A 26,576-nucleotide genomic window follows, 5' to 3' on the forward strand; every position below is an offset into this window, starting at 1 on the left:
ATTTTCCCTTTCCTCATTTCTCGAAACCACCCTTCATCCCTTCCCGTCAGATGTTCACATGCATTTGACATGTTAGCTTGAGGCAGAATGAATCATTCGAGTGGAAGGTAGTAGCATCCACAATATACGTGAGGATTCAGAATAAATAAAATATGTTCCTTCTCATCCTAGTAACGAATTGTTATACTGATGGCTGAATTGCGATAATTGCGATAACTACCTTGTAACAAGAATATTGACTATGAACTCACAGTCGTATACTAAGCGGAAATAATAAGGAATGTTTGATTTAAAATGGTTTCCAAGAATAATATTGAATCTGTCCACTATGTCATAGTAACTGACTGGGAATCATGCTTCGAATAGTTTCCGCATTTTCGAAATAATCAATTATTACAAAAATAGAGGTGAAGTGTTGAAAACTTGGGATTCTTACTAGTTCCGATGGTTTCTATAACATATATTGATGGTTTTCATACTCTCCAAATTGAAAATCGATAATAATATTACTCTGTGGATGATAGAAATGATAAACTTCTCACGACTAAATTATCTTCCATAACGATTGAAAGAGGAACGGAGTATTATGTTATCGTTATGTATTGTGTCATATGAACAGTTGAGACACAGTTCAATTCTATCCTTTAAGAAAATATTTACTGCTTCCCTCTGTGAATAGTCTCATGTGTTCTGCCTCAATTTTCCAATGATCATTTCCTGCATTACTAGTTTCCCTTACATGTTAGGCCTACTCCAGAAACATATTTGTTGTACTTGATAGTTCACTGCTGACATCCACTATAAGCCTCTTCACATTGCATCAATTCTCAAGTAATTCAATAATTCTCTTTGATTTGGATAATTTATAGTATGAATTAACGTGAGATGGGAAGTTTACCCATTTATCAATTTATATTGGTGAATCAAATTTCTCTTGAATTCGTGGTTTGAAGAATAGTTAATTGCGATCATATTATTACATATACGTATAATATTTCAAACATTATAAATAGGTTATCTAGATTTCATCTCGAAATGATTTCACTAGTCCTAGTGACCTCGAGCTCTAGATATAAGGACTTTTGATATCTCGATTAATGTACCAATATTGTGAATAGAGTCTAGCAAGATGAACAGAGAATGGATGGTGAAAGCTGATTGTGAGGTTCAATGAACAATAATGAGGATATCAGTTGAACATAATTCACTTGCAAGCTAACTTGTCAGGAACGTACAGGAACGTGAGTTTGTTTAGTGATGGAAGAATTCTGAATCACGCCTCCATATGGGATGTCACATCCATTTTCGCTCGAAAACCTTTGTTGATAAAAACAAGGATAGATGATAAACTTTAGAGAATATTCACTTGCAGAATGGTATAGATATTTTGTAGGAAAAGAGGTGGGAAAATGTAAATGGAGACACCGAGAGCGGAGTAACTGAGAAGACGATTGCAAGTAAACAGAACTTGCACGATGATGACTTTTCCTGTTCAACGCAAAGAGAGCTAGCGACTTTTTTTTTGTTTGGGATTTTGTTTGTGCGACTCGTCACCAGAAGCGCTGCTGTTGTGATATTTTTCTCACACAGTCTCAACAGAACGTAGTGATCGTTGAATTCACTTCTTTCTTCCACTTAAACTCTTCTTTATTTCTGCCTCTATTTCCTCTGCTGATCTTGAAACGAAACAGGCACATCCGGCATACACTTTTACGTATTCCCTCCCTTTTATTCATCCTTTCTCAGCATTCATTTCTCATATAGTATGCAACTGTGCGTAACTAGAAGGCATGCATATTCGAATGTTATTGCATTATCGACTCCTAGTTCAAGAGTTGCATCAGTATTTTTCCGAACTCATGTTGAAGAACTTTATGAGGTTCAGTGCAAGAGATACAATTGGAGAGTTCCAGGTGTTTAAATTATCCCTGCTGCTATGTTGAAAATTTTCTCGGAATAATACTTCTAACTTTATCTACAGTATAATGATTGCAACAAGTATTCAATCATCACTGGCAAATCCAATACAGAAGCATGTGGACTTGTGGAGAGAAAATGAGAATGGTAGAGGAAGATAGTGCGAGTAATGGGGGTGTATAATTCATCTCAATTTTCATAAGCAGAAACCAGAATGTCTTACAATTCTTATACATTTTATTATGAACAAAGCTTACTGCATTATTGATATTATATTAAAACGAGTTTTATCCTACTAGAATACGAAATTATACAGTCACATCAATAAGTGATCAATAGCACAATAATTATCAGCTCAATAAGAGTATAACACCGAAGTTACGCTGTAACTATAATGATTGTGCATTATACAATACCATAATGCACCACTATATATCCTTCGCATTTGCTACCAAACAAGATTCTGCTTCTAGCGAACAATCCTTGGCAAGGAGGAAACCCTCTAAATCTACATACTGCATGTCTAATTTAAAATGTCTTCATTTTGTTTGTCATGAGTAAGACGAATATGCAATTAAGAAGCGTGAACCCGCGTTCCGCCGACACGTATATTACAGTTAGCTAGTACTCTGTCAGGTGTAGAGTATGTTTACTGTTAATATGTATTCTGCATTATAGCACGGAGCTTCATCCATGCAGCTTGTAGAGTGCAACACATTTGCACAGTTATGGTGATGAAGGTACAGTGAGATCCATTCTAAATTATCATCATTGATAGGGTGGGATGCATTTTGAAAGGAACTTGGACGGCTTGAAGTCAACCAGCTCACTCTACTCAATGAAAAGACGCTCAAAGATGAAAGGCGGGTTGCCTACCGACGCCGTTCAAATGTTTGTACAGTACTTGATCCCCAGATCACCAACACATCTTTTTAAATCATGGCGTGTATCACAATGATATGATAAACTAGCAATTATTCAAAAACAGTCAATGCATGTAAGTGTTCATTACCTATTTTGTCAAGGAACGTTTATGGTGTAATAGGTCTTAGTTTAATCAAATTTGATATTAGGAATCAAATATTGAAGAAAATAATTATTGGTTGAAGACATTCCATCAAATATTAGAACGAATAGCCCCTCATCCTTGACAAAAGTCAATAGCACAATAATTATCAGCTCAATAAGAGTATAACACCGAATTTACTTGATTTTCTTATTCCATCGTTTCTACAGCACCGATCAACAAACCACAACCAGCATCATGTCAGGCAGAGGCAAAGGCGGAAAAGTGAAGGGAAAGGCAAAGTCTCGCTCATCCCGTGCCGGACTCCAGTTTCCAGTCGGTCGTATCCATCGTCTGCTTCGCAAAGGCAACTACGCCGAGCGTGTTGGTGCTGGTGCTCCCGTCTATCTGGCCGCTGTCATGGAGTACCTGGCCGCTGAAGTGTTGGAGTTGGCTGGCAACGCCGCCCGTGACAACAAGAAGACTCGTATCATTCCGCGTCACTTGCAACTGGCCATCAGGAACGACGAGGAGCTGAACAAGCTGTTGTCCGGCGTAACAATCGCACAGGGTGGTGTCCTGCCCAACATCCAGGCTGTCCTCTTGCCGAAAAAGACCGAGAAGAAGGCTTAAGTCTGCTTGCCTTGCTACTGCGCGCTCACGCGCATTCGACTCTTGGTGTTGAACCACACTATTTTTCAATAATAAGATTAACTAGATAGATTATGAAAATTTATAAAGTTAAAATGAAGATAATTTTATCTGAATCTATGAATAATATAGAATGATGAAATACCATAAAATACATTTGATAAGTTAATACATATGGATGTTAAGTGAAATTATGAGGAATGAAAATGTATGTATAGAAGAGAGGAAGAAGATGGAGAGGGGAGAAGAAATAGAACAATAACGAGAATGACAAACAAAGAGAGATGGGAGAGAAAACGGTTAGGAATACGAGTGTTTTCAGTTGAGAATAGCGCTGGAGGGGGTTTATATTTTGCGGCCCTGTTATATTTCCCTGTCACAATACTCACACACGAGGACACATTCACATTCCGTCAGAGTCAGCGTGGTTCTCAGCCAATAAAATTCCCGTTCCGAGGGGGGGTGATGGGGAGTTTGTCGGTGAGTGTGTGAAGGGGGGGGGGCGCCCACAGCTTATTTTTCAATTCGCTTCGTGTCTCACCCTGTATACAGGGTGCCTCGTTTGGATATCACGTGTGAACACAGCAAACGACATTTTCACGTAACAATTTTACGTCTGTCTACCATTGCCGGAGGCCAAATAGCTGCAGTCATATTCGCTCTATAACAAAGCGGTAATAGACTGGCAGCGTGTTTTTTTCTAACCGTAACTGAATAATAATTCAGCCAAAGCTAACTAAAAGCTGGATGGGTTATTGTTTGTGAGTATGAGTGTTGTTACATTTTTGCTGAGATCCAATTGCTTTTTTCATCGCACTGTATAGTTTTTATAATTGTGATTAGTCTTCACGTGTCGATTAGTCGATCAAATATATCTCTTGAATCATATTTGTCTGATGTGAAAATAACTTGATTCTCAATTTTTTTATCTCGATAATATACTGTAGTTCTTTGTTATCCTATGAATTGAGAGTTGTAGTCTTTATTTGTAATTTCTTCACGTTTACTTTTCACCCAATTTCTTTTATGGTACTTTGCAGATAGACTGATTTGTGATTCTATGAGTCTATCTGTAACTCTTCGTTACTTCATACGAAGAATATCCGAAGGAACAATAACCTTGAACTCAATATTGACCCGCACCAACTTTCGCGAATCACTCATTCCGTCGAATCAGGGGAACTCAACTCCCCACTGGGAACCCATGTCCTGAATTCCAATCTCCCTCGATGACATAAGGAATATAATCGAGAATCTTCAACCATTCTCAATTTTTCTCAACAAAAATTTTTTCTCTCGATATTCTGCAGTATCTATTTGAATCCTTCCAGCCAGGCTCAATGTATCCCTACAAAGAAGGTTTTCATTGGAATCAGATCCTTCTCGCCCCAATTTTTTCTCCCAGAAATTCCGCGCAGATATTCGCATGAAAATTGATTGTGCACCTCGGGGCAATCCAATCTGTTGTCGGTGGTCCAAGTTTGTTTTTCGCGCAGGAATTCTTGCGACGGTGATGCACTCAATTTTTATGAGACGGCGTTGTGACTTCAAGGAAGATAAACATGATGCTAGTGAGAAGCTGAATTGAAGTGAGGGTACTGAAGAAAGAGAGAGAGTATACCGAGATAGGCGATGAAGGGAGAAGAGATAATAGAAGAAGAAGGAGTGAATGCAACAACAGCAAAAGGTAGGAGAGTTGAGGAAGATGCTGCAGAGAAGCGAGATTGAGGCTTCTGGTAATGGAGATGAAAAAATGAGAATGTATCATGGAGAGTGGAAACGTTTTTAGGATAGCAGATTTTAAGTGCATCAATAGAGAATAGAGGAAGAATGAGAGAATAAATAATAAGAATAAAATGAATAATAATAGAGTATGGAAGAAGAGGGAAGATAAATGAGAGAGAACGCATATTGTTGAGGAGGAGAATGGGAGAATATTGATGGATGAGACAAAAAGAAAAAAGGGAGAGTAAAAACTAGGAAGCGAGTGAGAATATCAAAGATAATAATAAGAGGAAAAACAATGATTCAAAGGAAATCCGATAAGAGGAGGAGTTTTAAACAATAGAAAAATGAAAAAAAGTGTATGCCGATGAGCAAGATGGAAGGAAGAAGTATTGGAATGAGAAAACGGGGGAGAATAAGATGAATGTATAACAGTTGATATGATGTTCAAGAGGAGGTGTTTTGAGAAGACTTATAAATGTTATTTGAAGAAACTCCAGGGATAGGAGTTGAGGAATTAGAATGGGGAGAGGGGAATGTAAGTGTATAGAAGGAAGAGATGGTAGTCTATAGTTGAGTGGTAGTCCAGGATAAGATGGAAAAAGGACTAAGAAGATATCAGGACAGAAAGGCTTGAGAGGAATAGGAGAGAACTCAAGAAGAAGATTGTGGTGATTGAAGGGAAGGGGTTGTTTTCAATTTTTGGGTTGGAGGCGGTCGAGCTGGGGATGCACGCTTGTTGGCTGCTTGGCGCTGCTTTCATGCGGGGAAGGTTAATGTGCATCGGGCGTTGTTATGAAGATGGAACCAAGTTGAAGGCTGCTACTGGCCGGGATGTGAGTTTTAGCCGAGGAATGCGGAATAGCAGTAGTTGGGGGATCTTGCGAGGAATTTGTAAGATCTCGGCAGCAAAGCGTTAGTGCACGAAACCGGAACGGAATGCCAGAGGTGTTCCTTCGTCGTCGGGCCCCCTCCCGCCCGGGGGGCGTTCCCCCCTCAATCCCCCCCACAGCATCACCCAGAAGATTGCCGAGGGCCTCTCGGTTAGTCTATCGGGGCCTGCAAGTATTGATTGGAGCTACTGTGCCAACAATCCCGTACTCTCTGCCAACTCCCCCCACTCCATTCTGACCTGTCTATTAATTAAAACCAAATAGTCCTTTCCTTGGCCGGCTTGCTGCCTCTCCCTCCCCCCACCCTAACACAACCCACTGCCTAATTTCATTGTATTTTATTCTATTTGAACGGACGGTGTAATTTTCTTGAGCAAACATTGAGAGATTGAACAGTTAAAACCACGATGCCGTATAGTTTATTGGGGAGTGTTGAATCACTCGGACCGCAGGTTCTACTACTATCCACTTATTGTTCTTGGAACACATCATATGTACTTTGCTCCACATGTGAACCACGATCTTTGTTGAAAATCTAGATATAGAACTATTGTGTAAAGAATGACACAATGTAAAATAGAAATATGCATTTTATGTCCCTGGTATATTCGGGGATACAGTTCCCTCGTTCACCCAGCAGGCCACGATTTGTTCTGAGACCAGGCTGGTCTCTGTTCTCTGATCTCTCTGTTGGCTGACTGCCTGTGTGCTGCTGATTCAATAACCGAAAATTGCTGTGCAAACCGATGTAAAAAAGCGATAACATCGATTCACTTACTCTCTCTCTACACACAATATTTTGTTTGGAGTAGCCTAATGCAGATACATTCTAGTGTTCGATTGAGTTGATGCTTTGTTGTTCAGTAAGTGAACAACGTACATTGCTGTCTTTCGCTCCAATCATTGGAATAATCATCCTCTAATTCCTGTTTTGCTGTGAACTTTTACTGTTATTCTGAACTACAGAACACTTTCTCCAATCAATTGAGCCCAAATCTCCAATCTCTTCTGTAGCTCAAAATAGTTTCTGCTTCTCATTCGAAGAAAGAGATCCTCTTCCATGAGGCTCCAATTTTTCCTCTCCCATAATTCTCTGTAGTACAATTTTACACTTCGATAACGTGTGCATTCATCTTTCATCCTGCATACCTTTTATATCGATTCATGGACTGATTCATTTTTCTCGATTTTACATTCAATTTTTCATTTTTTTCAATATTTTCATCCATTATTCATTATGATGCCCCATTGATACTATGAATATTCGAATACATAAAAATTCTATCATTCCTAACTAATCATGATAATTTGTTCTAAAAACAATCAATCAACATGCTTGTAAAATTTATATTGTGAAGTTTTCTAACACAAGTTCAGCGTGTTGAACTTCTTTTCAGTAATGTGAACAGTTTTTCGGAAAGCTCCTCCACGACCCACCAAGAACATACTGAAGCGGAAAATGAGACTTATGATTTGTAACAACATCCTGACTCCATAACCGAACACTGTCAGAATAAGTTGCCTCTATTTCCTAGTTGGTCTTCAGAATTCAATGTATTTTCATACCATTACTAGTGCTCTAGTAAGATCGATGATACTTTGGTATTCTGAGCGTGATCTCGTGTTCAGGCAGTGGTCAATTTCGACAGTTCAATTTCCATTCTGACCTGCCGTATCATCTGTGCTTCCTTCCTCTTTCCAGACATGGGCATCCACTGCAGCCACAATATGACCTTGCCATCATCCGACGCATCGCAGTTCAGTGATTAATAGGTGATGCGAGAATTTTCTTGGAGCAAAGGGTGAAATTTGTAGAAGTATTTTCAGAATTGTAGGAGAATCTCTAGCAGTAGAAGTTACATGAACATGATATCTGTTATAAGCATACCATACGAAGCATATCATTCCAGTATATACTTGGGAATTAGTATATAGGATCATATTGCTGTTGAGATGTATGCTTTGATGATATAGATCTGCTAGACCTTTCAATGAAGGTTGGATTTCATGATATCTGACGCATGAATTCCATCAGCGCCTGTTATGAGAATGATAATTATCATCATATGATGAAGTTTCGAGGACATTATTTCATTTATGTGTCTATTCAAGATGAAAGTCAATGTTGTGATGAATGCTCAGCACATATTAACATTATAATTCATTTTCTGGAATGTGATTGGTATGCGTACACGTTTTACTCTTATCATCAAGTTGAAATAAATGAATGGATGTTTAATTTTTCAATTGTTTTTTCATTAAACTGGATACTGGGTATTATTACAGGGATATGGGTTCAGTTAAGTATGCACTGATGTGTGAATCATCGAAGCTTCTCTCATAGATTCCAATAGAGAAATATATCTACAGATATTCAATTCAATTAATTATTTAGCATGTGTATGACTGGAATGGAAAAAAATGGTATAACTCCATTTCATTTCAGGTTATAATGGATAGCGTAATATTAGCGGCAGAATCATAGTAGTTATAATCAATAATTTTAGCATTATTCGAAATTTCTTGATAGTGAAATTAATGTTATTTCGGTGAATGATGATTAACCATTTTTAACGTTGATTTATTTCGGCAACAGTTTTCCAGAATTTCATTTATCTTGTCAATTGTGATAACAGGTCTCTGAAAAGGAATTACATTTATGTAGTGTTCCCTTCACAGGAGTTCAACAACTGTTTGTTGGTTATTCGATTTCTGAATTCCATACTCCTACGTGGTTTGTGGCGATAAAGTCATATCAAAGTGTTATTCGATTGAAAATATGTGATCTTAGGAAATGTGTGTTTCTCTTCATCTATCACACCCAGTCTCCATTTATCACACGTATAGGAGTGAATTGCGTTTGGTTTTGGAGACTGCCGCCAGAGGGCGTGTAACAATGTATTAGGCAAATTGCTATTCGCCGTTCTCACTTAATTAATTCAATGTACATTTTCCTAATTAAGTTCTGCGTTATCATCACGTTCAGCCTACGTACTTCATTATTCGATGATAGTTGTATACCTTGGAGGCTGGTTTGAAATATATCATTCTCTCGTGTGAAGTACTGATTTATTCATAACCTGATGAATACTCTTGTTGATTGTTTAGTGCATTTTTTGTTTGGACTTGTTTGATAAAACTATCTCGATAATACCCTGTTAGTTCGTTTCCATAGAGAGCTTCATATTACTCCTAATGGAATTTATAATCAATTATGAAATTGTGCAGAGTGATTGAGTTGTAGTCCATTCGATTGATTGAATCTCAATATAATATTTGATCATTCTACAACAGGTGAATTGGAAAGGAATGAAAATTCAATTTGATTGTTTTATGATAAATCATGCATACATTCAATAGAATGACAGAATAAATATTTTGAATAATATTTTGACAGCTATAATAAGTCTGTTGCATCGTATTCTCATCCATTCTCCCTATGACATCATCAGTTCCCATATAAATGGATGGATTCCAGTGTTATATTCAAGTATCTATTTTTATTCTCATATATTCCTCATCATATTGGAAGTATTTATCGTAGAGTCTATTCAAATAGTTGGTATTGGTACATATTTTAATTCTCATTTGATTACTAATTGTTATTTATTTATCATTTAACACTTCAACTTTGAGAGAAATATGCTTCAGAAAACTATTGTGTAAATGAACTCCTACAATGTTCATACAATTTTCCATATCATATCACGTATGATATATATATATGAATTAAAACAGGATACACAAGACATAAATAGATTGAAAACACTTAAAAACTTACATTAGAAATGGAAATTTTCGGGAACTGTGTTCCCTTTCTCAACCGAGCAGAGAGTGCTATATATATATATAACCCTTTACTGTGTGAAATATTAGAATTTAGTTCTCTTATATTGATCTATCTATCATTTCTCAAACATTTCATCCTTTTTATCAACTTTGAAAGTGGAATCATGCTTTGAAGAACTGATATTATACCATATTCAATATTCAAGTAGCCATCAGTCAAACAATACTCTCAAGTACCACATGAGCTTGATCATGACAAATCGAATATCTTGTTCTTTCATTCTGACGAGGAACACTATCCAAATATTAAAATAATCAACTATTACTATTTAGAATTAAAGTTGTATACAGGTAGTGCTTGTCAAAATAATAATATCACTTGCTAAATCAATCTTAATTCGTATGCAACGTAGGTCATTGAAGAATAATTTATTCGAATTATTTTCTCGCATTTTTAGTACTACTCCTTCTTCATTTTTGTTTCAATTTTTACTTCATCCCTCTTATCAACTTCAAGAGTGAGATTATGCTTATGCTTCAGGAAACTACAATAATTATGGAATCACTTATTTTGTATGTGCGTTATAACTTCTGAAGTACTGATATTCCCTTGGGTACAGCTCAACAATACCTGTATTAGTTTTCGAGAGATTTGCAGCACAATATTCCTCCAACAATGGCGATGCTGCTCGTTTGTTATGTGACGTATGCTCATAAAAGTGGCGGCTGGCTTTAGTTGGCGGATATTGGAATGTATCAAGTGGGATTATGAGATAATTGCGCGCGTGTCACGAGTGGCAAAGGCCACAATCAATCAAACCGAATCCCACCGGCTGATCCCACTTGTGGGGGGCACCCCCTCCGAAGAGAGGGGGGAAAAGGGGCACTCGTAGCTCATGATGTTTTGATGCCGCCGCTGCACACACATAGGAGAGATCTTGCACACACGTCAGACACGTTAAACACACAATAATGATATTCTGCTTGTTGTCAGTGTGGCTTGGCTTGTTCTCTGTCTCACTCTCTCTCCTGGCTGCAGCCAGCAAAGCCAGCCAAATATGGGTGGCCCGTAATTACCTACGGTCTCTGCACCCTAATTATACCGGTTTAACTCTGTGATTCGTTGAGAGGCAATTTTTTTATTCTTATGTGAAATACATAGGAACTAAATTGAAACCGATTCTTAGATGGAACGATAGTAATAATATGGAAAGGGATATTTTTTGCAAAAATTGAACAATATTGAAAAGTCCTCCACAATCTTTCTTGGTCCATCTTATTCTCATGATTTCATTAAATTTTTGCCGCTTTTGAATTAATTTACAATCTTTTCGTAAATAAACGATTTGTGCGAATTCGTCCAACATTGTTCAAGTGTAGACGTGTTGGACGTGTTGCTATACACTTATATACAGAACACAATATAACAATTCCACAAAGTGTGAATCAGATTGAGGCAGGAAGCAGGAGAAAGGAAACTCACCATCTCTGTTGTACAAAGGAAACTCCCAGTGGAAATTATTGGCAGCGGCTTCGACCCTATTGGCAAATGCATGACTAGAATTCGGACGTCTTTGTGACGACTCACCCCTCTTTTCCCTCACTCGTCCACCCAAAATCCGTACTCCCACTCCAAATGTGAACACGTGTTATTTGCATCCACACAAGTTTCTAGGTGACTCTTAGACTGTGACTTTATTGATCGTGGAAGCTTATTGATTGGGAGTGACTAGAATTTAGTGGCTTGGATGAGTACGATCTCTAAGAATACGGAGTAACGTTTCTAAGAATACGTCTGGGTATAATGTGTGTTGATTCTCGTTGCTCCAGAGTAAGCGAAATATTTACGATGTGAATGTTGAATAAGCAATGAGGTCGATGACAAATCGATTATTTGAAGAATGAATAATATTTTTAGTTACAACATTGAAACATTTTCACAAAATAGGGCTACTCAGTGAATTATTGTGTCATGTCCCAGACCAATCTAATGTATGTTTTCTTTTTTTCAGGTAAGTGATGCACAGTTGAAACAATAGAGGTAGTCCGTTGTGAGTGAGTAATGCCATCTGATTACAAATTCAATATGAATTTAGAAAATATTTACCGATGAAACAAACTGGAAAATAATTTTTCCTCCACTTACTGTCAAAAGTACTTACTTTACTCCTTGAAACATGATACTAAAGTGTCACTTTTTCGCTCTCGGTACTAAAAAACAGAAAAACTCCCTAGGGAGTAAAAGTAACTCCATTTAAATAACATGGGAAGCATCTCTATTTTAAAAACGTACATTTGGAATAGGTCAGAAGGTCTAAGCTCAGATGAGGAAGCATATAGAGTAGTCATTAAACCAACTAAATTCAATACCTCAACCAGACATTTGATCGATTTATAAAATTTATGGTTGTATGCTGAAATTATTATTACAAACTTCATATCACTATACTAGAAAAAATTTATATATTTTTTCTTTTAATCCATGTTATTCAAAATACCAGCCAACGAGTATAACTTATTAACTAATAAAATTTGAAACGGGAACTTCATCATGGCTGTAGTTGTGGCTGTCATTGTTGTTACAACTTTAGCCGACAGATAGTGCTGTCGGAGGAGAACTGTGATTACAAGCCAGCTGTTTCTGTTTACTTTTTAGATTATGTTATAACACATTGTTTGGTCACATACTTTTTTAAAAATTATTTTATTTGCAGTTTTTAAAAAAAAGTAGGTGGAGGAAAAATGTTGTGTATATCACGAGTGAAAAATGTTTTTTCTCCCTCAGGAAAATTGTTGCCCTCGGCTTCGCCTCGGGCTTCAAACTTTTCCCTCAGGGAGAAAAAACAGCACTTTTCACTCTAGATATACAAATAACTATTATTCACGAATGGTATGGCTTTATACATCATCCGTGGACATTTCATTTTGAGATCATGGAGAAGGAGCTCCTCATGGGAATGACCCACATTCAAGACCAATTCAAACAAATTTCATTGTCATTGTATCGTGATTTGAAAATGGATTGCTGACTCAAAACATTTCACAAAATTACAACTTTGATTATAATATATCTGCATAATATTTTTCCTGTATGATGTCCACATAGGTTTTCGCTAATGAGTTGAGATGATCAAGGTACTAATCCTTTGCGGTATTCGAACTCACAGCCAGGCAAAGCGATATAGTAGACTAAAGCTGCGACGCTAGCCCGGCCGGCTGGATATTCTTCCACTCCCATTTTTGTTATTATACTCCGTACAAAATTATTACTTCTGACTTGGGAAGGAGATGCGCAGCAGAGAAGGCATACAGAGGTAGGGATACAATGGCGGTGATGTTACCGTTCTGAACCGGCCAGCATTCTCTAATTTCTAATGAGTGAGTATTCAAGCGATCATGTTAAACCTATGGAGTTTCCTTTCTGAAGCCTTCAGTCGACTGACTCTAATCGACAAATTGGAAATTGCGCTTCTACCTATGACTCTATCCATCACAGTAATTGGCAGATCTCCCTCCATATCTATGCACCGCATATTCCTCCAAGTCGAAAGTGATATTGTACGGAGTATAGTAATTGTAGAATAATATTTATTCAACTCCGTTCTATGTTTTCCACCTTTTTCATCGGAAGCTTTAATATAACAAGACTCCGATTCTCAGAACACACATTCTATGTATATTCATGTTCTATTGTACTTCAAATATTTATGTACTTGTTATATAGTATATCAAATGAGACATTGGTTATTGTATAATTCCTGTCCAGGCAACTTTCAATCAGAGATGGGGTTGAAAGATGTTTTCAATTAGGTCAATGGTTTGTTTTTTGTTTTTGTCCTGATTTGAAAATTATATGGATGAATGCAGATTGACTCGTCCATGATTTATCAGATTTATAAGATTTAATAAATATTTAATCTTAAGATCCATGATGATATTGTAAAGGTGCGTACAGACTTTCGCTCTGCTCCGCAACCGAACGTCACTCAAGCAGATCGATTGATGATCGACCGGGGAGCAAGAGTGGATCGACCGGGGAACGCGAGAAGAGCTAACATCTTCCGTAACGTTCATGATCGGTGCGACTGCAGAGCGGGGGCGGAGCGACTGCGGGGGGATGGAGGAACGAGGGCGGTGCCGGCGCGGAGCGGGTTGGAGGCGCTTATATGTGTACGCAGCCTAAGAAGAGACAAGACAAATCTATGACTGATAGGTCAAATAGTTTTGATCAATCTGTGTTATCAATTTTAAACTTGAATTACTTAATCAACCTTGAGCGTCTATTAAAATGTACATCTTCACATTCCGTACAAAAAGTCTGACCTTCTCCCCTTGAAGTTTCCCCTCCCTACTTCTTTGCTAGCTTCGTTTCTCGAGTCTCTTTTCAGCTCCCTTGTGTGTCACTGTGAACGTGTATTTTCTTCGTAGTTTGTGGACAGAAAAGTGCGCAGAGACAGAAATGGTGGGAATTGGCTGCGAAAATGAGTGCAGACTTGGTCTGGCCGGTCTTTAGAGGCTGTGGACCAGAGATGGCGAGCGAAGGGGGGCTGATATTTATGTGACAAGTCGACACTACTGCACAGTGGACTGTTTGGGGGAAGACTGACCCTTATTCTGAGGGCTGGAAGGGCTCACCATGGAATTCATTATAGTCTGTGACCCTCATGTCCAGCCCTTCGTACCACTTTGGACGTGTTCTCCCTCTTTCTTCTTTTCCCTTTAAACACCACATCATCGTCCTACAGTAATCAGAAAAATTATTCAATTTACTCTAGTCCTATCCATCAATTATATCAATCAGTGATGGAAATCTGCAATCAACACCTTTACAGATCATGATAATTATTGAATAATAAATTTGATCGATTTATGGACACAGAACATTTTTTTCCTACATAACTGAGAAAATTCCAATAAGCCAGAAGCTTATAGATATATTAATTATTGGGAATTCAAAACAATTTTCATTTGGTATGGTGGAATATGAATGATATTCTACAGAGATTTCCTAGATGATTAATTTTCACCAAAGGAGAATTAATAGTGAATTTGCTTCATCATCCATTGCAGAATGATACAACTCTCAAGTTTTGATAACCTAAAGCCTAGATTATTACTTGAATTTTTGAAAAAAAATCCACCACTACTGATTTTACTGATTTAGACTTGTTTTTTTGAACCAAAACAATCTTTTATCCACTATTACAATAAGTAGCATTACTCATATGAGAGTTCTTCCGAGCATGATCGCAAATGGGAATACTAAATACATACAAAAATACTCAAATGAATTACACATTTTACTGAATATAATGAAGAACTCAACAAGGAAGAATTGTTGGAACATCAGAAATAGAAATTCGATCATCAGAAATTTCAATCCCATGCTCTTTTAACATATCTCTTTAACACGTCTAGGCACGAGTGCCACACAGGTCTCCTGAGTGTATGAACCTGTATGGACTTGCAGACTGTGCTATGCTGAATACATGTGTTTATCCCACGGAGCTGAATGGTTTTCGTGCATCAATTGATCACCAAATACTCTTTTATTTAACATGATCGACTTTGATTCTCATAAATTTATTGTAAAACCCTGAAATACAGTAGAGGACCATAAGGACCTGTATAGCACCAGAGTGATGAACTTGATTTTCAGGCTGTTTCCGTTCTAGATTCAATCACAGGTAAGGCAGAGGGATTATGTCTATTTGCTTTTTCTATATCATATTTTTATATGACTCAATATAGATATAGGTCTATCTTGACAAGGAGTAGATAAGAAATGTTGTACTGTGGATGGTTTATTCTTATTGTTTAATGATTACTATAATTGTTACTTACGACCATTTATCAAAAGCTAGCTGCTGAATAGTGTCTGTATTTGTTCAAGACTATTTAAATGGCATTGGTAATTGGTTGCATAATGACCGTTCTGAACCCATTCAAGGATTTCTATTGCCAAGTAGTGAACACACTATGACTATTTTTACTTCTCCATCTATATCTTCATATGGAATATACAGTATTTCAATAGAATATCTATGTTTATATCGTTGTTTATAACATATTTGTCCTGCTGCTATTCCATAACGAACGTTATATGCATTCATTCTTGTCTATTCCCCTTAAAACACTTTTTCTATATTTTGTTCATAGTTAAAACCTAAATGTTTTGTTTAAAGCTAAAACCTCATTCACTTGCTTCTTGTCTGTAAATACTCATTGATCCTATTATATAGTAGTAGTTATATTTCCAAACATATTTGTACTGTATTATATGGCTCATGATAGAGGTGAGAAAACAATAAAATCAAAAATTTTCTAACCTAAAGCATTCAGAGCTTCAGGAATACTCGAGACTATGTAGGATTAAAGTAGATTCATTCATATTGTGAATATAAATGTATTATAATTCAAGAATTTATGACTGGGAGTGGTTGGTAGATTGACTTGTAGATTGTGATATTGTCAAGATGGTATGTAGGAACCGGGAGACCTGTATAGTACAGTCGGCCAGACAGTTACAGGAACTGTATAGCATACGCGGCCCATCATGCTTTTTGAAGCCGCACTCAACATGTTAATCCCAACTGGAAAATTTGAATTGAACATAAAGAAAATTAAGTAAGTACTTGATGAATGATCTTGAGTTACAGCGACGTTATAATAGCCATATAGTTAAGTCTACCACACCACATTAGAAACCTACGAAATACACAATGAGGACTACACAATAATGTTGTATATGCTCTTTACATGTTTTTGAGGCTAGTAATCAGAACATTTCAAAATTTACATACAGACAGATGTAATATTTCAAGTTTTCATAGCCCAGAGGCGGAGAATCTTTTTCAAAGACATTTACCTGAGAGGTTTCATTCGATTTCATTTACAAATCCAATAGACTTATATTGAATTGGAAAAAATCATGCAAATTTACTTTTGAGAGTTAGTCTCAAAAACCTGTATTTTTTTTCCTCTGTGAGGGTTGGGCTAACATGTAAAAAATAATCCCTCACGAATAAATATGAAAAGTGATCAATATTTATCTATGTAGTGATGTTAATTGATTGTGAATCAATCTCAACCACCAGGAGCGCATTCATCAACATAAACCACAGTGAATCCAACCTCAAAAACCAAAAATAATGGACGCCTCGTTCAATTAAATCGAATGATTCTAACTCACCACACTAACAATGAATGGAAGCTCGTTTACTACAAAGTTGAATCATCAACTACTACAACTAGGCGCTGTCTTACTCAACGAGCAGAATGAGAAGCGGGATAAGTAGTTGGCCATGAGAGAGAAGAAGAAGGTGGTGTGGGAGAGGGAAGAGGAGGAAGAAGCACAGTAAGAGAAGGAAGAGGTGTGAGGGGGAATAGAGGAACGACAACGAATAATCCAGTTCATTGAACGATTAGATAGCGGAATGGGATGGACGTTGTGCCTAATGTTTTGAAAGTGATCGTGGAATGGGTCTCAAAGTTTGAATCAGTGGAGTGAGAAGGAGAAGAAGAAGGGAAGAGGAGGAGAGGATTAATCCGAAGAAGAAGGATGAATGTTTAGGAGAGAGAAATTTTATTGCAGAAGCAGCATAAAAACAATCTGAAATAAGAATAAGATCTATGTAAGAGAGGATAGTTGGTGGTGAAATATACTGAGACAGTCTTCATAATTAGAAAGGATGAGGAATGATGAATGAAAACGATGAGGTTGTGTGAAGGAAGGAGGATAATTTGGAGGAATATAATAATAGAAAAAAGAGAAGAGGTGATTGAAAAAAGAAAAAAGTGGATAAGGGATATAAGATGAATAATTAAGTTTTTTTGTATTTCTTTAAAATTATTTCTCTTATATGTGGATATTTCCTAGTTCGTGTAATTAAATACTTCATCAATATTTGAAGCATCTAATTTTGAAAATCTACTTTGTGAAAATATTCGAGGACTGAACATTCTGTAAAGTGGGGAAGTTCACTTCACAAAAGTGAATAAAGTTGAGTCGACTTTGAGACTATGTGTAACCTTATCTCAACTTGGGAGAGGAATAGCACAAGATTACCTTATACTTACCTCTTCCTATAATATCCATTGTATGAAGGAATAAATGATAAATATAGAAATGGAGCAGGAATTACACTGAAATAATGGGAAGGAGTGAGGAACGATTTCAAGAAATTATCCATTTGAAAGAAAAGAAGGATGTAGAAATAGAATAAACGAAGGAGGGAAATGGTAGAAATGAGTACTAAAAATTGGGAAAATAGCAATGGAGAATGAAGAGAGAGCAGAATGTTCAAGATGATGAGTTAGAGTGAGCTGCATACATTATTGTCAGAGAGAGAGAGAGAGAAAAAAAAGGAAACATACAGAAGTAGGAAGAAGGAAAAAGAGACAAGTGAGGAAAGTTAACAAAGGTAAGGAATACAAAAAGGGATATAGAGAAAACTAGAAGGAATAACTGCGAAAATACGAGAGATAAAAAGCAGAACAAGCTAATCGGCAGATCTAGAGTAAATAGTTGCTCCTCAAACTTGAAGTGGGTGTTTGAAGAAAGAGGTGAGATGATTTTGAATAATAATAACACGTGCTTGGAGATTGTTGCCGAAGACAAATGTGGAGGAAGAAAGGTAAAGTCCAATGCCTCATTTGAAGAAGGTTACATAGTACTAGCAGATAGTATAAAAGAAAAAGAGAAGTAGGAAAAGATGAGGAAGAAGACGAAGAAAGTAGTAAATGGGAGGTGATGGATTACCCGGGGATTGTGATTCCTGCCGAGCCGCAGTGTGAAAAGCCAGTCGCCAACCTATGAATGGTTTGACTTCTTTTTCTTCTTCTCCTCCCTCTTCCTCTTCTTCTTCTTCTCTTCTTCTTCTTCTTCACCTCCATCTTCCTCTTTTTCTTCTTCTCCATCTTCTTCGTCAATCCCTTCTCCTGTTTACTCGTTTGACTGTCTCTGCTTCGCTCAGCTGTCAGCACTAAACACTGACACCTACCAGCTCCTACTTTTCCCCTCCGCATTATTTATAGACCCCTCCCTGTCGCTAATAAACATGAATGCGAGTGTCATGTGGTACATGTTGTAGGTTTCATTATTGTAGCAGAACGAACAAGTTTATACTGTAGGCTACTCTAATTTCGTGGGCTAACTGATCGATCAAGTTCATAATATACTTTCCTTTATATATTTAGCTTTATTAGATTCTCAGTTTATGCTTGATGAATTCAATTATATATTCGTGGGATTACAATATTGATCTTCCCAATAATATCATGATATGCACAATTGCTATGATCCTACTGATATCAATAATTGTTTATTCATGATACTATTTATTTTATAATTTTTTGAATTAACTATTGTTTCCTTCTTTCTGCTTTTTAATGGCATTACTAGTTTATGATATTATTACCTTTTCATATTATGACATCACATTTCATAAGCGAGCTGGCATAGCTCAAATTGATGGTAGCGAGCAGCAATATCGATAAGATAAGATGCCAGCCAGCTATTACTTCGATTCATACAGCTTTGATATAATAAAAATTCATTTCAATACCTTATTATAGCTGTCAATGTATGTCAAGTTATATATATTTTCAATTATTATTATATACTCTCTCTCGGAAAGGTGTTCAAATTATCCCTCTACCTCCATGTTCATTATCTAGTCCTCTTACATTGAGAGTTCTCTCTTTTTCAATTGAGGGTGCTTACCCCCACCACCATAACTTTGGGAAAATATTGGCTTACGGCGTTATCTGCCAGAGTAACGGGACTCTCTCCCGGCAACTGAGAAGGAGCTCGGCCTGTGTTTTCGTCACTCTTCTCCTAGACTTCTCGGGACTCGCAATCGTAAAAGTGTGCGGATAATCGAAGTGAATAAACGGTTCAGTGAATACGCGTGTGAAAGAAGGCTGGCGGCCAGAAGACTAATGCTCTACCGGAGGATTGCTGTCCGGGGACGAATGCTTAAAAAAAAATCGGTGAGTCCATTCCGATTTATCGAATTGAGGACCCTTAGGTCAATCCCAAATTCTCACAATATGTATAAGTAGATAAATATAATCCTCATAATATTATAAATATGATATGATAATTGTCATGAACCGATTAGGAACTAGAATTATAGATAACTCTACAACTCGGATCTACGATCTCAAATAATCTCATTTTCATGTATCCCATTCTCTACACGATTGTCTAGAATAGATGTTTCTGGGTTTGTCCTAGATTTATCCTCTATTGTTTTGTTTCTCAATAATCTTCTTATACATCAATAATCGTCCCCTACTGCTTTCTCCTGCTTACTCTTACACTCGCAGACTCACCCCATCTCTTTTCCTCTCACTCAATGTATACTTTCGTGCAATGTAGCAGCCTCACTAGTGCTCAGCTGCCAGTGCTCTACTGCACAACCAACCATCGTTTCTTCCCTGCAGTAATTTCTCCCTTTAACGCTTACACAAACACACTTCACCTCTCACCTCTTTTCTTCCTCATTCTTCTTCTTTCTTTTTACATTCTCCTTCTTCTTCTTTTTTCCTCTCATTTCTTTTTCTTCTACTTCTGCTGAATCTTCCTCTTCTCATTCTCGTCTTCTCCCCTCCTCTTACCTCTTCTGTTTCATCTCCTTTTCTCTACCCTATCCTAACACACCACTAAGGACCTAAGAACGTGAACCTCAACCCCCCCTTGCTCCTACCTTCAGTCGAGTTTTTACTACCCTAGTGCGCTAATATTTCTCCTTTCCCCAATCTTTTACATGTTTGGAATTCATTATTCTCCTTCCCTCTGTTTTCCCCCTGAGATATTACCCCCGTAGTTACCGACTTCTCCCTCCCCCCCCCTATCACAAACCATCCTCTTCCACTTTTCGTTTGTCGGGATGAGCTCGGCACTCGACACTCTGCACTCGGCACTCGGCACTCGGCACTCGGCACTCTGTTCCCACTCTTCCACTTTCCTCTATTTTCAATCTTCGTATCTAGTTCAACTGGCTCTTTCTTCCATTTTTTTCTAATTTCATTTTTCAATCACTATCAGTAATTATTAGTCACATATTTTTCCCGACTTCGATCAAATTCTTTAATTCTCATTCTCTTCCATTTAGCTGGGTTCTCGCATGCATTTTTTCTTCCAACACGTTCTCCTCCTTTCCTGCTCCATTCTTATTGCATCCCTTCATGTCCTATCCCCTTTCAATAAGTTTCTCCTTATCCATTCCATTCATCTCTTCTCCTTTCTGCCCTTAATATTTCCCGTTGTTATCGTTCTCCCTTATCCCCTCTCATTTCTTATAGGTTTCACATTTCTTCTCATTTTCATAATGTAGCTCATGCATTGAAGGCATAGAACTTCTAACGGTTACTATGTTTTCTGCCTTCGCTCTTTGTCCTGTTCCTTAAATCCCTCTCTTTCTCCTTTTTACCCTTTTATTTCTCTCCAAGCTCCTCTTACATCTTTCAGCCTCCTTACTCTTCACCACTTCATCTCAGTTTTCTCGCAATCAGCTTGTTCACCAGTCTTTTCACTTCCTACATTCTCACTCCTCTCCACTCTTCCACTCAGTCATCCTGTCTCTTTCTTTTTTTCTCTTCCTTCCTCTTTAAGGAAGCAATCGAAGCTTACCATCGTTGACGTCTTTTTATCGTTATGTTGGTCCTTTTATCAAGCAAGTACGCGACCAGCGTGAGATGAAACTGCAAATCAATTTCTTCTCCCGACTGACTTCAATCAAGTGTGTGAACTCTTTCCCACTGTCGGTCTTTGTTTAGAGTGGGTTTCGAACTCCCTCACTCTATACGGTATTTTGCCCGGCGCCAATCAATTACTATGAATTGATAAAATAATTACTTTACTATAATTTCACTCACGGTGTGGATACTTATATTTCTCTCACTGAACTAATAATAGTATAGAAGAAAAAGATAAAGAGAGATAGATCAGGGTCGTGTGTAAGGGAATGTACGAAGTGAAAGGCAAAACAAAGGTTAATTATGAATTTATTAGTAAACTTTAAATTTAAGAGAATTTAGAAAAAATTGATCAAAAATATAGTAATGATTCAAAATATACAAGATTATTGAGTTTTTGAAAGTACTACTGTTCAAGTTTAATTTTATACAACAAAATTTAACAAACAGTTCTTATTACTTTTATCAGGTTACTTGAAAAATAAGTAATAAAATCAAAATATTGAACACCTCTAGTTAAAAATACGATTATAGTCAAAAATAAGAGAATTGATAAATTTTAAAGAATGAATATGATTAGAGGAGCCTTGCTTTAAAAAACTATTATTTGTGCTTAGAAATGAATTTCAACTGTAAGCTTCAAGAAATTAATTAAGATTGTGTCTTTAGATATGAATTTAAAAAGAAGTAATAATTAAGTTTGCTCTTTACTATAATGCTATAAAATTTGATATACTTATTTGGGCTTTTTAGGGTGGGGTGGTGTGGATTTGAAACGAGGAAAATTGAAAATTCTAAATACAATCTTTACCTGGCTCAGTCAATTCCCTATAGGATAATTGAAGTCTGAGACCAAAAACTCACTCCTACACTGAACACTGTCCAAAATCCAAGCGACTAAGAGAGACTCACAGCAACTAACAGCAACTAAACTCGCAAGACAGGGTCTGCCTGTTTATATACTAGAATCACGATTTTCCACCCCTCATCGCCCTTCGCCCTCTAGCTCCGCCTACACTCAAACTCTTCAGCCTAATATTCTGCTTACAAATTGGATTCAAATATCAGTTTAAATTCACTATAATGTTCATTATGTTATATCATTTTAAACTATGGCTCCCCTTCATTATCAAAACAAATGATATCTATCAATATTTAAACTCTAAAGTTTGGATACTGACATTTTGAATACATTCTCATCGAATTTGATTAATACAGTAACTAATCTTATAAATCTAATATGGGAAATACTTCAATAATATATACATTAAATGAAGAACAAAACACAATTTCATACAGTATATAATTACAATTGAATTGAATAAATCAAATTAATAAGATACCAATTAATTACTACTTAATTAATTTAGCAGGTTTCTCATACTCATTGTCAACATGTTTCAATCAAATATACCTAATTTATTCTATTTACAAATTTGTCCTTAGCCTATGAATTCGGATTCAACTAACTTAATAAGCTTATAATAATTATTAAATTATAATTTATTGTACAACATTATATTTGTTGAATACTTCATACATATAGCCTTATCTACTTCATGCCCTAGTTTATAAATACATTTACTCATATATCATGTTTATCGTTTTATGTGATCACCATTCAAATAACTGATCATCAAATAATTGCTTCAATAGTAATATAATTACTTAATATGCTAACCACGTGGTAAAATTGTAGCATATGCTAACCACGTGGTTACATTGTAAACTACATATCTATATTTACTTCTCTCCTAACTATATATCTATATTGCTATTCACAATCTTCATTTACCTGCCATCAACTTATGCTATAGATATTTACAAGGGTTAACACAAAACACAGTGGGCCATGTGGTTTCTATTGTAAACGTGTCTGTGACTGACGTTAGGAATACTGTTATAGAGCAAGTTTCTATGAAAGAATGATTTTGTTTCAAACTGTTTTGAAAAGAATAATGACCCCTTTCATCTGGCTAGGTAGGCTATTCAAATGCATTCTCAATAGTTTCGAGAAACGGTTCTTTTTATTATTCTAGCTCTTTGAGCGTTCATATTCTTACAATACAATATGTTCAGAGCACGTGTTACAACAAATAACAGAAATCTACAATTTTTAAATTTTAGGAGAGCACGTGGTCGCCATTTGTGGCTCATGTGCGGTGCAGAGTCGCTTATGCTGGCAAATGTGTTGGATGATGATAGAAATTCTTGATGATTCTCAATCATTTGAGATAAAATTGAGACGGATAGTTTCCATATCTATTTATTCAGAAATGATTTCAAAATATTCAATATTGATTTCCACTTGGATTTATGAGTATGTTCTCAGTCCAAAAACTCCCGGCAGTAATAAGGATCATGTAACAAAAATTTCGGAGTCCAGTTGGAGATGACGATAAATATTGTAAAAATTATTGCAATTCCATCCAAAGAGGACCTTGAGTAGCGACCTCACAGAGACAATGGAATAGTGGAATCAAGAAAAGTAGGAACTCTTTTTGAACCAGACATGGCTCTGATCACCGGAAACACAATCATGTACGAGAACAAGCTAGAAATAATATGACAATCATAAATTTTTTGATCAAGAAATTTGTTGTGTACAATTTACACAGATATCGACTCGTGTCATATGTAATCATGCGAAAGATGATCAAGAAATTTGTTGTATTATACAATTTACACAGATATCGACTCGTGCCATATGTAATCAAGCGAAAAATGAGTGATAAGATGAGAGGGAAGCTTGGGAGAAGCTTGATGAGAGGGAAAATTGGGAAAACATATTTCACCAGAATTAACCTACTATCACCAATTGGCCCACTGTATTGCTCTATTAGTGGCAGGCCACGACGGGAATTAGCTTTTCGGATCCGATTGTATTAATTACCTGCGACTGTTAATCTTGCAGTCATTAGGAGTCGGCTGCCAGCCAGACATCATCCCCTGCGATTAATCTTCATTATTAAGAAGGCCGTGGACCCAAACCAGCCTGGCACCACCCTCACCTACTACTAATTATCAGTGCCCGGTTTTGTTCGCATGGTCAACTTTCGTGGGCATGTAGATTGGAAGGGGGTTTTTAGGGGGCTATGGATGTGGTGGCCACTCATACCCTTTCTGTTACCAATACATTCGTGATAACTACATACGGAAGAAGATTTTAACGATTAGTGTTAATTGAATTGTATTTGATGCTGACTTATTAATTCTGGAATTCCAGGAATGTGTTCGCTTCAGGCTTCGTTGATTGATTACTGATACCTGACAATCAACAGTGTACCAAAATATTCATAGGATTTGTGATCTACTAGCCATTGAAGAGTGAAAAGGTTCATTTCCTCTCCATGACATCACAACAGTGAAAATAATCATAATTAACCCTGATTTTTTTTTAATAATTCGATTATTGTTTTCCCTTGAGTTGAAAATAATATACTTTCCAGATATTTCAGTCTTCATGTGCGCTGTGGAATAAATGGAGAAAAGGAAATAATCATATTGAATATTAAAAGCTAAAAGTGACTGGAGATGAATAATTATATACAAAGATGATGAATAATCGTAAAATCTCGACTTCAATAACATTTTTTCTATCAATTTTTCTATATTTCAGTCTTCATGTGCGCTGTGGAATAAATGGAGAAAAGGAAATAATCATATTGAATATTAAAAGCTAAAAGTGACTGGAGATGAATATTATATACAATGATGATGAATAATCGTAAAATCTCGACTACAATAACATTTTTTCTATCAGAGGAAGAATTAAGTTTATTGGAAAAGTTGGAATATTTTTCTTGGACGTCCTGGTTTTTACAAACCAGTTGGGGGAAGAGATAGAGGACGTCCAAGAAAAAGATGGTCCGATTATAGAGACGTTGGGGCTCGGAACAGGCACAGATTACATTTGAACCCCATTACGCAAGATTACACAGCTTGCGTCTGACCAGCAGCTAGCTGACGCTGTTTCATCTAGCTCTGTCTTCTTGGAGTTTAACACAATTTCGAGCATAAAGCAGCCGCTGTGTTGAATACAAGCTGCTCCAGTGCGAGACAGGCAATGATGTCTTAACCGTGAAAGGAAGAAAAAGATGAAATTGATTTTTTCGCTTGTTTCTGTCTTAATCTCAACTCGACTGTACTGCGTGATCACATCAAAATCATATTACTATCAGGTTCCTCTTTGAATATCCTATTTGTTTACTCGAATCTAAACGTTTCCTAGTTGCAGAAGTTATATCAACATAATTGAATCGGAACACCAAACTCCAGTTTGATCACTGGTCTCGTATACATTACTTTCTCCCCAATTCAGTACGGACAGCGTAGAGAAAAAGAGGGAGACATGGGAGGAGAGAGCAGGAAAGAAAGGATGGCTTGATATAGGGGAAGGTTTGTCCAAGGATACTGCATTGCCAAGTGGAGTTAGAATGGTGGAAGAAGGGAACAGGGAATTACAAAGACAATGCAGAGTGAAAATGGGTAGGTGGGGGCTTTGAAGGAGTAGGTGAGTGAGGAGGAGAGGAGGAATAAGGTGACAATTTAGCAGGCCTGAAGTGGATGGTGTGCGGGGGTTCACAGCGGGGAGCCCACACTGGAAAATCACATTAACTGATCCCAGTCTCGCCCGATTAACAGAGGGGGTAGGGATGGGTGGTAGGTACAGCAATCATGGCATGGATACACTCATAAATCTGTATTTTACCGGGTAAAAGAAGTGTCCCTGGTCCTCCACTTGTTCACAGTGTCCCCTTTCTCTCTTCCACAACTCTTTCTCTTGATCGCCTCTTTCTTGTTGTGCTTCAGAGTGGACAGGATTGGAGCAAAGGTTTGCAAGCCTAATCTAGTTAGGCCATCGAGCTCAGACTACCTGTTCCTCTGGGCCG

The 26,576-nt window shown here is 37.0% G+C and overlaps 2 protein-coding genes across 6 annotated transcripts in view; both read left to right on the plus strand.

The window, feature by feature from the left end:
• The window catches only part of LOC111049599 (nucleolysin TIAR), a 675,963-nt gene that overhangs the window by 439,185 nt on the left and 210,202 nt on the right, over window positions 1–26,576 (plus strand). The gene's annotated exons all lie outside the window — the stretch shown is intronic.
• Window positions 3,140–3,609, plus strand: LOC120351156 (histone H2A). The gene has a single exon (XM_039427392.1). The coding sequence runs from the start codon at window positions 3,182–3,184 to the stop codon at window positions 3,554–3,556; it is 375 nt and encodes a 124-aa protein (XP_039283326.1). The 5' UTR covers window positions 3,140–3,181; the 3' UTR covers window positions 3,557–3,609.

The sequence above is a fragment of the Nilaparvata lugens genome, chromosome 4 (genome assembly GCF_014356525.2).
Source record: "Nilaparvata lugens isolate BPH chromosome 4, ASM1435652v1, whole genome shotgun sequence".
Classification (NCBI taxonomy): domain Eukaryota; kingdom Metazoa; phylum Arthropoda; class Insecta; order Hemiptera; family Delphacidae; genus Nilaparvata; species Nilaparvata lugens.